Raw genomic sequence first — 12,868 nt, 5'->3', positions numbered from 1 at the left:
ATCGATTTGTGCGCGGTCTCCTCCCACCGGATAATGGGGTGAAGGGTGACGCCAGCGCTTTCTGCAAAATTCACCTGGGGTCGGGGGTAAGAGGGAATGACCTAAAGTAGGCTGAAATAAGGGACATGAAACAAGACCCGAGGCTGCTTTGTGAACAAGGAAGGAGGAAGCCAGTTGCAAGCCAAGCATGATATCTGAGAGGCTGCCTGCACACAGCCTCCTCCTCTGCCCGCTGGCTCGCCATTGTCCAGCGGCAGCTCCCCGTAGGCGGGCTGCTGGCACAGCAGGGGCAGGGCTGTCTTGGGGGGCTCGAGAGATGATAACGAGAGGGTTTGGGGTGCAGAGGAGAAGTTATGCCCTCTTTAAGGGGGGTAGCTCTGGGAAAGCACTAAATTCTATGCCAAAAAAAGGAATAAAATATTAAAAAGGAGGCAGAAGCACACTGTGTTGCGGCTGGGCTAGTTACGGAAATCAGAAACAGGCGGGGCTTCAGCTAGCGGTGCCGGAGAGGGACTTCCCTCCCGGGGAATCCTGCTGGACCGGGCCGCGTCCCTTCGCCCCGGGGCGCCCCGAAACCCTCCGGGGAGACCGAGCCGCCCCTCGGCGCGGGGAGAGTCGGGGGCCGGCAGAGAAAAGGGAGGTTCTGCCGTGCTCCCTCTTCTGCTCGCTCCGCCCGGGGCCGGCGGCGGGGAGCGGGCGGGAGCGGGGGCGGCTCTCGGCGCCCGCCGCCGCATCCCCGCCGCAGCGGAAGCCGCGCCCCCGCCGCCGGGGCCGGCCGGGCGCATCCCCCCGCCCGGCGCTCCCCGCCCCGTCCCGCCGCCGCCATGAACCCGCTCTTCGGCCCCAACCTCTTCCTCCTGCCGCAGGAGCAGCAGGGGCTGGCGGGCCCCGAGCTGCCGCCGCCGCCCGCCGCCGAGCCCCTGGCCGGGGAGCCGCCCGCCGGCCCCTTCCCCGCGCCGCCCGCCGCCATGGCCCTCCGCAACGACCTGGGCTCCAACATCAGCGTCCTCAAGACGCTGAACCTGCGGTTCCGCTGCTTCCTGGCCAAGGTCCACGAGCTCGAGCGGCGCAACCGGCAGCTGGAGAAGCAGCTGCAGCAGGCGCTGGAGGAGGGGGCGGGCGGCCGCGGCCGCGGACCCCCGCGCCGGGACCAGGCGGTGCAGACCGGCTTCGTGGGTCCCATCCGCACCCTGGGGCTCGGGCTGGGGCCGGGGCTGGGGCTGGGCTCGGCCCGGGCGCTGGGGTCCCCCGGCTCCCGCCCCGGTGGTCCCGGCCAGCCCTCCGCCTTCTCCGCCGGCTCCCGCTTCATGCCCGGCACCATCTGGTCCTTCTCGCAAGCCCGGCGGCTCGGCCCGGGGCCCGAGACCACCCTGGTGCAGGGACCGGGCGTCTCCTGGGTCCACCCCGACGGGGTGGGTGTGCAGATCGACACCATCACCCCCGAGATCCGAGCCCTCTACAACGTGCTGGCCAAGGTGAAGAGGGAGCGCGACGAGTACAAGCGTAGGTGAGAAGGGGCGGCGGGAGCGAGGGGCACCAGCGGCATTCCCCGGGGGACCGAAACTATCGCCTGCAGGGCTCTGTCCGGTGGGCGATGGGAGGGGGAAGCAGGGAGGGAAGGCGACAGTCCTGGCCAGACTTCTCGGGAACACAGGCAGCGTGAGGAAAAATGTGGACTCCTGAAAGCATTTGTTTGTGCCTGGTTCTCCTCCCTTGCCGCCTGGTGTGCGAACCCTCCCGGGATGTTCGTTGAGCCTTTTTCCATCTTACCAATCTGGCATGAGGAACTAGAAATGCTTTTCCAGGCAGGGAAGGAATAACTCCAGGAGCTGTGTTTTAAAACCAAGGGGATCTGGAAATGCTCAGTAGGAAATGCTGAAAGTAGGTGAGGAAGGTGGACATGCAGCAGTGAGCGGGTTTGGATAGGAGAAGGCTGCTGGGAGAGAAAGAGTTCTCTGGATGTGTCAGAAGGTGTTGAGAAGCCCCTCAGCAGGGTGGCTGGCCTCTCCTAGGCCCTTTTCCTCGCCAGTGCTCTCCAGCTGGCCCCTCAGCAGCAGAGAGCTGAGGCAGGACGCCCCACTCCTCGGGGGCTTTCCTCCCGACCCAAAATAGCTGTGGCTTGGCATGTGCCTTGGAGAAGGGTGAAGCAGAATGCAAAGCTAATCTCTTGGCCGGTTCTTCTTTCCAGTGCAGGGTGGCCGCCGCTCTCACCTCTTGCCAGCGGTGCTTTTGTGTCAGGCCAGTTTCCGAGGCTGCCCCGGGATCCACACGTAGGATGAGATCAGGCTGGGCTGGCGTCGCGGGGCCAGAGCTTGGGGCCGGGCGAGAGCGTCACTGGCGACTGACACCCACCCGAGCGAGTGCTTTGGGGTTTTTTCAGAAGTCCCGTTATGACTTCACCTCTTGTCACTGCAGGCAAAAGGTCTGGTACAACTGCTTTGGATGCAGTTAGATAGTTTGTGATTCCACACCCAATTCCCCACGGGGGCTGTGCCACCCACCGGTTCTGCACGGCCACAGGCTCCAGTGCCAAGATCGAGGCTGGGGTCCAAGATGACACCTTATGCTTTTGGCTTTTTAAGGCTTAGGCTGAGCAAATTTGCCTGCCAGATGCTCTGGAGGCACTGAGCAAGGCAGATGGAAAGTTAGAGTTGGCATCTCTTCTTTCCCACCAACTGCTGCATGTACCTAAGGCCTTTTATTATTAAGCCAGTGGTCAGGCTCCTTCTCTAGAGGGGAGCAGCACTCCTTGCACTGCATTTTCACATCCAAAAGTGGGAAGTTGGATCCAGTTTTTTGGCCAGAAAAGCTTGAGCCTCAAAGTGGGTCAGCCAAAGAGGACCAAGTTGGGTTTGTTGGTGCTGCTGAAACTTTGGGACAATGGAGAGCTTTTCAGGGTTGTCCTGCTCTGGCAAGTGAGCTTCAGGGAAGGCTGCAGAGGCGTTGACAGAGGGACTGCTGAGGGTGAGATGGTGGGGCACCACAAGCTGCTATGAGCCAACGTTATTGGTGGGGATCTATTTTTGGAGTGTGTTACCAGGAGCTGGGGGAAAGCAGACCCCACCCCCAGACCCTATCCAGCACTGGGAACTTTCTGACGGGTACAGCCAGGTCCCAAACAGGGGAATGGGACAGAAGGATTCAATTTCCACACTCTTTTCCATGCTGGGGGCTGACACCAACATCCCTTGGGAGCTGAGAGTTCCCTGCCACGGTGGGCTGTGATCTGCCATGGGGACAAGTGCAGCTGGTGTCATGCCTTTGCCACCTGCCTGGAGACAGATGTAAGAGGCCATATTAACACAGGACTTCCCAGTTCTCTTACCCATGGCTTGGGTGCTGGAGCTTGTGCTTTTATCAGGACAGCGTTGCTGCTGTGCGCCCCACAGCACTTGGAGCAGTGCAGCAGGAACTTCTCTCTGGATACACAGGGCCTGAAATTCAAGCCAGGGATCCAGGAAGGCTCTGGGGGCTGTAGGGAAGGATGAGAATAATTGCAGCAGCAGGAGAGCGCTTAAAAGGAGAGCTCACAGGAGCTGCGCTTGGGAGGAGCAGACTGAGATTAGGTGGCCTGGATAGGGGCAAAGGGTGCCTGTGAATATCACACAGACCTGCTAAATGCTAGGGATCTAGGAGTCTCATCAGGTTTGTGCTGTCTGCTACACCTAGTACTTGTATTCACAAGTAGTTCTTATCCTGGATGTTGCCAGGACACACTGGAGATGTGGAGTGAGTAGTGCTACAACACAGTGTGTTAGAGTCACAGAATGGTTTGGGTTGGAGAAGACCTTTAGGGGTTATGCAATCCTGTCTCCCTGCTGTGAGGCTTCACTAGGTCAGGTTGCTCAAAGTGCTGACCTTGAACATTTCCAGTGATAGGCCATCCACAACTTCTCTGGGCAACCTGCTCCAGTGTCTCACCACCATCATAAAAAATTGTTCCTTATGTCTAATCTAAACCTGCCTTCTTTCAGTTTAAAACCTTCACCTCTTATCACTGCAGGCAAAAGGTCTGGTACAAAGTCTCTCCATCATTCTTGTAAGTCCTCTTGTTTATTAAAATGCTTCAAGAAGTCTTTTGTTGTTGTAATTGCCTTCTGAGGAGCTGTGCCAAGCTGCAGGGCCATCCCCACTGAGGTGAGCTCCAGCATAGTTCAGATGTGGCAAGAGGGGGCATAAGTGGAGCCTCAGGCCCCCGAGCAGCCCCAAGCCCCAGTGTGCACTGACCCTACAGGATGGGGTAAGTGCCTGTTGCAGTGAGCAGGATTTTTAAAGATGGGGAAATTGTTGATTTTTCTAAGTGAACTTGTTGAAGGGACACACCTGGCAGGGACAGCACTGCACCTTTCCACATCCCTGGCTTTGGGACAGCTGTCCCCTAGCTGGCAAGGAGATGGTCAGGTCTGCGTGCAGCCAGGACCCTCCTGCCCTCGCTGTCTGCCTTTGGGCAGATTGTTGCTTTGCAGCAGTGCAGGAAGGACCTCCCCTCTCCCCCTGATGCACCACTGGCCCTGGGGTTGTGTGGGGCAGCCTTGCTTCCAGCTGGCAGCGACCTGGCGGCGGGCGCAGTGCTGCAGGCAGGTTATTATTAGGAGTGGTGCATTGCAGGAAGGAGCAGGGGAGAAGGAGCCAGGCAGGAGATGAGGGAGAGAGGTTTCTAATGGATGGGTGCATGGATTTGTCCCTGGTGGGGTGAATCGCTCTTTTCTCCTGCCTTTTAAGCCGGTGTGTATGTGACCTGCTCTCGTCTTCCACAGCATTGGTGTGAAATTAACTCTTAGCAGGATTTGCAGCTATGTTTTATGCCCCCAGTGAGTCTGGGCTATATAGAGACCCAGAGGGAGGCGGGGACCAAAAAAGAGGCAGTGCCACACCAAGAAAGATGCTGAAATTTTTTTATTATGGTGGAAGGCGTTTTTGTCCCTGGGGAGGGAGGCTTTGTTTGAGCAGTTCCCATATAAGGGCAATTCTACCTTTTAACTTTCTCCTTTCTTTTCCCTTCATCTCTCTTTCCCCAAAGGGATGGGAACACTCTTTGATTCCCCTTCTGAAGCTGTGGTATGGGTCCAACACCAACACGAGGAGTGCACACTTTTGTCCTTGTTTGAGTAAGGAGCAGCATTGCTAGCTTTAAGAGCTTAGAAATTCACAAGCCAGGGCTCTCCCACGTCGTCAGATTGTCCAGATACCCCTAGATAACAAATGTGAGGGCTTTTCATATGCTTTCTGGCCTCCTAGACCTTAGGATTTATTGTTCAAACTTGGTGTGGGTAAGTGAGAGGAGAGATTTTTCACATCCTTGTGCAGAGTCGCAGTGTCTGTGTTGGTGCTTGCAGGCATTAAATAGAAACCAGACCTCACAGAACCAGGAAGAGCCCAGCTCTGGTTGCTATCCCAGAGTGATCTCGCTTTCTCAGAAAAATCTGGCTCTCCCAAAAGAGCCAGGAGCTGGGTAAGAATGCAGCAGCCTTGCCCCATGCTGTACCGCAGCACATGCCAACCCCCTTGCTCTATGGGATCGTCATTTAGCCAAGAGCTGTAGGACTTGATGGCCTCCCAACAGACCGTGGGCTGGGCCAACACTGCAGCGAGACCCAAGAGGTTGATCTCATGCAGTGAAATATAATAATTGCTAGGGGAGGTGTCTTTGCACAGCAAGGCTGGGTGCCTTGCAGCTCTTCTTTTTGCAAAGCTGCAGAGCCCAATACCCACCGGACAGCCTGCATAAAGTGGCACAATCCATCCTGCTTCCTTGTGGGATGACACAGTGTTCTTTAATCCAAGCTGTTACAGAGCAGTAGAGCCAAGGGGTCTTGTGCCCCTGCCCAGGCAGCGAGGCCTGGCCCAGGGCAGCCCTCTGCACTGGGACAGGCAGAAGAGCAGCCCTTCATGCACATCGTGGTCACTCACACCGTGAGGTGGTTTGGTGTCAAGATCAGGGTTTGTGCTCTGGACAGCCTGAACTGCAACGCCGCAGACACACAAACGTGGTCACAAAAATTATGCAGATGGGGGTAACTCTGCAATACATCTGCACACCTGTTGTTGAGGGTTGGAGCTGCTGTGACCCAGGGCTGTGGGGCTCATCTGGGGCAGATGGAGAGGCCGGTGGGCTGGGACAGGCCGTGGGCCAGCCCCGCTGCGGCAGGGCGTGCGGCCAGGCTGCCGCGCAGAGCCTGCGGTCGGTGTCCCCAGCTCCCCCCATCGCAGGGCGGACGGCTGTGGTGGGGCAGCGTTTGTGGCCAGGGGGGCAGATGGGCTTGGCAGCTGCCATCCCTGAAAACAAGAGGCCATGCATTCCTGGGCACGTTCTCCTTCCTGCCCCAGTGCTGTCATCCCCCCCTTCTCGGATAGCTTTGGGGTGAGCAGCTGCCGCTCCGTCCTCTCCCTTTGGCAGCCAGCGAGGCGAGGCCGATGGGATCTGACCAGCGTTTGTCTCCCTAGATGGGAAGAGGAGTACACGGTGCGTGTCCAGCTTCAGGACCGGGTGACTGAGCTGCAGGAGGTGAGCCTTGCTGTTCCCCCTTTTCTACACCCCAGCTGCCCCACACTGGTGCTGATTTGCGCATCTCTCTCCCTGGCGCAGGAAGCCCAGGAGGCCGAAGCTTGCCAGGAGGAGCTGGCCATGAAGGTGGAGCAGCTCAAGGCAGAGCTTGTTGTCTTCAAGGGACTGATGAGCAATGTGAGTCTCTAATCCCTCTCCAACCCCACAGCAGTGTCCTACCCACGTGGCATGCCTGTGTAGAAAAGGAGTTCCTTGGTGGGGCCCATCCAGCAACTGGGAGGGTTGGTCTGGGGCGCAGTGAGCAAAGCAGGGATGTGGGAGCGGTCCTGCATGAGGAGGAACGTGGGGGCATCAAATGCCATCTGTCTTGTGTAACATTCCTCCTCTGTTCCCTTCCTGTGGTGCCGTGGGTTCAGAACATCACAGAGCTGGACACCAAGATCCAGGAGAAGGCCATGAAGGTGGACATGGACATCTGCCGTCGCATCGACATCACTGCCAAGCTGTGTGATGTGGCACAGCAGCGGAACTGCGAGGACATGATCAAGATGTTTCAGGTGAGAAGCACCTGCTGCTGCTCCAGACTCAGCCACCAGCTCTGGGGAGGAGAGATCCCAAAGGAGGTAGAAGAGACAACACCAGCCCCCTGCCAGGGGAGACGCTTGGTCACCCTTGCCCTTGCTCCTTGCTTTCTGTCTTTCTTGGGAGGACCAGGCAAAAGGGCACAGAGTGGAGGTAGAAAGCTTCAGATGTTGCTTTGGACATCAAGAGTCCCCTCAACCTCTTGCTTACCTGTTGTGTTGGGCCTGGGGACCCCACAGTGCTAGGGGAGCAGCTGCAGGAGGGAGACAAGTTGCTTGAGTGTCTGTCTCTAACTCCATCTCTCTCCTTTCCCTTCCCCTCTCCGTCATCTTCTCTCTGTCTCTCTTCTCTGTCTCTGTCTCTTTTCTCTTTCTGGATGTTGCTGCCTTTCTGTCTCGCTCTTTGTCCCTACAGAAGCAACTGGTTAGTTCCATTCAGTTGAGAAATTTTAAAAATTTTAAACTTTCTTTAAAAAAGGTCGGCCTATAAATATTGACATATTTCACCTTTTTCAGACTGTCTCTTTTTTCCTGTTTCTGTCACTGTGTTTCCCTGTCTCTGGACTGGGGTGGTGGGTGATTTGAGTTTTTCTACAGTAAAACCACATTGTTTTTTTTCTCATCAAATTCATAGATTCCATCTTTAGTTGCTTAGTTTTAATTTTAGAAAATGCTAAAACCATGTTTTATCCATTGCATCCATCTTTAACCTGATCATAATGAGCCCATCTCTCTCTCTCTCTCTCTCTCTCTCTTCTTCCTTCCTTTCTTTCTGTCTTTCTCTCTCTCCCTGCCTTTCTGTCCCTCCACCATTCCTTTCCCCTCCATCTCCTCTCAACTACCTGCTCCTGACCTCGGACCCGGCCTCGTTTCTGTAGTCTCTGCACTTGTCTCCCGTTAAGGTCCCAGCCTCAGTGGGGCGGAAGCGGGAGCGCAAGCAGGTCAGCGACGAGGACACCTCGCTGTCAGAGAGCGATGCCTCCCGGAAACCTGATGAGGAGGAGGAGGACGAGACCACGGCCATGAGTATCAATGAGGAAATGCAGAGGATGCTAAACCAGCTGTGAGTGCGGCTGCTGTACACCTCTGCCCATGGTGTCGAGCCAGGCTCCAGCACCAGACTCCCTGCTGGTCCTGGGATGGGGAGGGCGAGGGTGGTCTGTGGCTTCCCTTCCCAGGTGAGGGTGAGATGAGAGATGCTGCTGTGGAGAATGGTCACCCTGTGCTCTGTGGCACAGTGGGAATGACCCCATGGGTGACCTGAGCCCACCTGTGCTGAGAGTGGGAGCTGGTCCAGCTCCCCTCCTCTTGCCCTCCTTCCTGTCTTTTGGGAACCGCACCTGGATTTGCTGGGGCTCCTGACCATAAAGCCAGCCCCTTCCCCATCAGCTGTTGGGTTTGGGCACACCTGAGTTCACCCTAACCAGGCTCCCAAGAGCTGCAGCCCTGCCCGTGAGTGGGTGCAAGGCTTTGGCACCGACACAGCCCCCTTCCTGCTGTGCTCTCCTGCTGGGTGCTGACGTGCTGTTTCCTTGTGCCCAGGAGGGAATATGACTTTGAGGATGACTGTGACAGCCTCACGTGGGAGGAGACAGAAGAAACGCTGCTCCTCTGGGAGGACTTCTCCGGATATGCCATTGCAGCCGCAGAGGTGCAAGGGGAGGTAACGGTGGTGTCAGGGCCCTGAGGTCTTGTTGGGTTGGGACGCTCGATCCTGCCTGAGCCTGGGAAGATGCTGTCTCAAAGACCAGATTTCAGCCCCTTTCCCTTTGCAGGCTGGTACAAGATGCTTTCCTGCCTTTTCTGCATGAATACATTACAGCATCCCTGTCGAAGTCTCCTTTTTAGAGACAGGCCAGGGACCTGTAGCCTGAGGGGCGTGCTGAGGGCAGGGTGCACACAAGTGGGGAGAGCCACAGCCCATCCAGAACAGAACACTTCCTCTGGCTGGACTGGTTTCTGGTGATCCTTGCTCATGTTCTCCAGCCCACCTACCCACTGTGCAGCAAAACTGCCTGAAGGGGGACCTTGTTTTCTGGCCAAAGCCCTTGTCATTCCAAATCTTTGGCTCTTGGCAGTCCCCTGGGGATGTGTCATGCTCAGGAATGGTCTATGCTCTCCAAATCTTCAGTGCAATGCTGAACTTGTTCAGGCTGATGTGGTCACTGCCCAGTGTGGCGAGTCCTGAGTCTCTCAAGTCCATGTTGACAGGACTGACTCCTGTCTTATTTGTACTACACTGTATATATTTCTTCCCCTTTTCCCAGTGCTGCCAGTTCTTTCTCTGATTTGTATCTCTCTTGCCTTTGGTTCCTCATGTTGAACACTTCCCTGCCTCTAAACCTGCTGTCTGCTCTCCTCAACAGCAGGATGACAGCCTGGAGAAGGTGATCAAGGACACAGAGTCGCTGTTCAAGAGCCGTGAGAAGGAGTACCAGGAAACCATCGACCAAATAGAGGTGGGAGAAGGAAGAAATGGGGGAGCCATGGCACAGAAGGGTCTGATATGGGGGAGTGAGTCCCTGGGGGAGGGAGACACAATGCTGGAGCAGTCACTGGTAATGGGGGTGACAGCCCTTGGTCTGGCCATGCCCACTGCCCTGCACCACATGCCCTGGGATCATCTTTGCACTGTTTCCCTTGAGCAGCTGGAACTGGCTACAGCCAAAAATGACATGAACCGGCACCTCCACGAGTACATGGAAATGTGCAGCATGAAGCGGGGTTTGGATGTGCAGATGGAGACTTGCCGGCGGCTCATCACCCAGTCTGGAGACAGGTGAGCTTCAGCAGGATAGCCAGGACACCCATGTCCTGGGTCTGAAGCCAGGGTGGTGGTGAGAGGGAGCTGAAGGACATGGTAGAACTCCTGCCCTGCCCTCATATGGAGGGAGGCCAGTACCCAGAGGCTGTTGAACTCCTGGCTGGCCTCCACACAGGTAATGGTGCTGCCTCTGCAGAAGGTCAATTTTGACCTTTTTGACACACAGGAGTCACTTTTGACACATGAAGGCAGAGCTCCTCCTCCGAGAGAGAGGAGCTGCCATTGTGCAGGGACATCGTGTAAGTTCCCAAAGGCCTTTGGAGCCAGAGTGGCTCCAGACTGGGGACCTCTGTGGTGACTTCCACAGACCCCTAGCCTTACATACCTTGTCAAGGTTCTGCTCTGGCCAGGCCCCTCCAGCATCTCCCCCAGCTCTGCTGCATGCTCTGGAATGGAATGGTATCCTCTGGAACACCCCCCAGCACCCAGGGATTCCTGCAGACACACACATGCCCAAAGGGGCACTTCAGCTTCTCTCCTTCTTGCTCTGGTGACCCCTGCCCACACCAAACTGGGTCCTTTCCCTCCCCCTGGGTGATGCTATGACTGCTGTCCTTTACTGTTCTCTGCAGAAAGTCTCCTGCCTTCACCCCAACCTCCAACAGCGAGTCAGCCCCGAATGAGGAGAGCGAGGAATCTGACCGTGATCCCCCCAGCGATGCTTCCATCAGATAATGAGGGGAGGCCCGGCTCCCTCGGACCCCCTTCCTGGCACGGGGTTGCCTGAGTCACACCTGGGAGAGACTGTCAGGGACGTGGAACTGCTGGTAAACGTCTGTCGCCCAGGCTCACTCCCGTTTTGGGGTGCTTGGCAGATCCCACACACCCCTTCACCGGATACCTTGCAAATGGGAATAGCTAGATAGACCTGAGGGCCCTTGCCCGGGCTGCTCTGCCTTCAGCCCCTTCTCTATTCCCTTTCCCTGCTTTGGTTAAACCGTGGTTTGGGCAGGGAGGCTCCAAACCTGCCATGGTGGCGTTCTGCAGGACCTGTTCCCAGGCGCCCCCAGACCCACCTCCTCTGGCCTCTGTCCTGGTACACTTGACCTGCCCCTGCCCTCCCTGCGCTACAGAGCCGAACGAGAGCCGTACCTCCCTGCAAACTGGACCTGACACTGGTGCCAACTGGACCGAGCCCGGGGCTCTCCCTGTCCTCGCTGCTGGCCGGGCACCTGACTGGTCCCCACGCCGTGCCGGGCATCCCGAGCCCTCCCACGCCTTCTCCAGGGCGGGGGCTGAGTCCCGCTCACTGTGCACTTTGCTTTGCCGCCCGTCGGCGATGCGCTCACGTCTGTGTTACGGGGGCGAGGTCATTAAATGGGACAATTTCCTTTTCTACAGCTTCGCTGGGTGTGGGCTCTCCCTGTGCTGCCGCGGGTGACGCGTGGCTTGAGGCAGGGCTGTCATCCATCAGACCCCAAGCCCACATCAGTGGGTCTTCCCCATGGGAGTCCCATCCCTTGGGCGTGCCAGGTGGGACTGGCAGATGGGACAGTGGTGAGATCCCTGTGCTTAGAGCCACTGGCTCTCAACAGGCATTGGTGCTGCATGGGCTGCCTTGTTTTTAACCTGGAGCATCATCAATGCAGAGGCTGAAGGATTGAAAATGGAACTGATCCTGGCTTGTGAACCTCTTCCTGTTTCCTGGCCTCTTCTGCCACAGCAGGGCATCCCAGAGCACCTTCCTGCCTGCCCTCAGTCCCATATCCCACCTCAGTGTAACTGCAGTGGGGGATCCCCTGTCCCACCATCTCCTGTGGCATTTTCCTGGCTGGCTGCAGCACCTGCTCCTCTGGTGATGGCGATGGGAGGCTGGGGCCTGGCAGGGTGTCAGGAGGGAGTGAGCAGCCTCCAGAGAGGCAGTGTGATCACTGAGAAGTGGACACAGGCTGCACAGCCAAGGCAGGTGAAGCTCCGGAGAAAAAATGCTTCCCACTAAAGGTACTGAAGGGAAGAGAAAGTACATGGCAGTAGAGTTTTTGGATCATCGCTAAGATTAGGTATGGAAGATAAAATGGGGGCTAAGGGATGCACAAGAGTAGATGTGTAGATGTGGCCTGGGTGGCTGATGCTGCTGGGTGCTTGAGGTGGGAGCGCTGTGGCATCCATGCACTGCACCACAGTGTCCGTATTTGGGCAGGGTGAGGTGCTCTGCCCGTGCCTGCACAATGTGTTAAGGCATGTATTGGCATTTCAGCAGGGACTGAGCTGGTTAGAGCAGGCAGGGAGGTGAGTCCCTGCAAACGGCAGAAGAATTGAGCAGGAAACAGGAAATCAGGGCGCAGGTGGAGCACTGCTGGTGCTGGGGAATGGCAGTTCCTCAGCCTGTGGTCTGCTGCAGCTCCTGACTGCCGTCTTCACTTCTTGCAGGAAGTTGGGAAAGTGTTTCATGGGAGCAGCAGGGTGCTGGGAAGCAGCGGAAGCCCTGGCTGCCTGTGGGTGTGTGGGTAGATGGGAGGTGCGTGCCCCAGTGCCTGCCATGGCCCTCACCTCTGTGCCACCTTGTTCAACTGTTTCCATTTCTTTCCCTCTTCCCTCTTTATTTTTCTACCTAAAAGAGCTAAAGCCAGAGGAAATATTTTACTATTTCAGTTTTCTACTTTCAAGTGATGATGTCTCACACACACAGTAGATTAGGAGTCACTTCCTATTCTGTCTGGAGCCTCTTTAGTTTCATGCAAATCCCCTTTCCTGTAGGCATCTTTGCACTGTTTTCCATCCTTTCTCTCCTGTGGAGAGTTCTGTGAGTGGCTGACAACTTCTGCCTTCCCCCGTGCATAATCCAGACATGCATACCTTTGCCTTGGTACTGCTTAAGGAACGCACAAGACTGCAGAGTACGCACCCTGAGAGATTTCAGGAATGAAGCACAGAAGGACTGACATCTCTGCCTTGAGCAGTCATTGCCCAGAGGAGCAGCAGGTGCTAGACACCCGTGTCCCAGGACACGTGGTGACC

At 56.6% G+C, this 12,868-nt stretch overlaps 1 protein-coding gene across 4 annotated transcripts; it reads left to right on the top strand.

Moving 5' to 3' along the window:
- The first annotated feature begins 800 nt into the window (after nucleotides 1–800).
- On the top strand, nucleotides 801–11,251 carry IFFO1 (intermediate filament family orphan 1). 4 transcript variants are annotated; one of them, XM_053935923.1, is made up of 9 exons: nucleotides 801–1,507; nucleotides 6,445–6,505; nucleotides 6,587–6,682; nucleotides 6,922–7,062; nucleotides 7,989–8,149; nucleotides 8,629–8,749; nucleotides 9,453–9,545; nucleotides 9,735–9,865; nucleotides 10,483–11,251. In XM_053935923.1, the coding sequence occupies exons 1-9, from the start codon at nucleotides 825–827 to the stop codon at nucleotides 10,583–10,585; spliced, it is 1,590 nt and encodes a 529-aa protein (XP_053791898.1). In that variant the 5' UTR covers nucleotides 801–824; the 3' UTR covers nucleotides 10,586–11,251. The 4 variants fall into 4 exon arrangements, with proteins under 4 accessions (XP_053791898.1, XP_053791897.1, XP_053791896.1 ...); XM_053935922.1 differs by having other exon boundaries at nucleotides 7,965–8,149; nucleotides 8,629–8,737; nucleotides 9,456–9,545; XM_053935921.1 differs by having other exon boundaries at nucleotides 7,965–8,149; nucleotides 8,629–8,737.
- The last annotated feature ends 1,617 nt before the right edge of the window (nucleotides 11,252–12,868 follow it).

The sequence above is a fragment of the Vidua chalybeata genome, chromosome 2 (assembly GCF_026979565.1).
Source record: "Vidua chalybeata isolate OUT-0048 chromosome 2, bVidCha1 merged haplotype, whole genome shotgun sequence".
In the NCBI taxonomy this organism is placed as follows: Eukaryota; Metazoa; Chordata; class Aves; order Passeriformes; family Viduidae; genus Vidua; species Vidua chalybeata.
Note: the sequence above shows the minus strand (reverse complement) of the source record. Positions and strands in the feature narration are given on the sequence as shown.

Excerpts from the sequence above, each read along its gene's own strand:
- IFFO1 (XM_053935920.1), top strand. The coding sequence starts at position 825 with ATGAACCCGCTCTTCGGCCCCAACCTCTTCCTCCTGCCGCAGGAGCAG. Across the intron at positions 8,150-8,628 it reads CAGAGGATGCTAAACCAGCT|GAGGGAATATGACTTTGAGG; the intron begins GTGAGTGCGGCT and ends CCTTGTGCCCAG. Across the intron at positions 9,866-10,482 it reads ATCACCCAGTCTGGAGACAG|AAAGTCTCCTGCCTTCACCC; the intron begins GTGAGCTTCAGC and ends TGTTCTCTGCAG.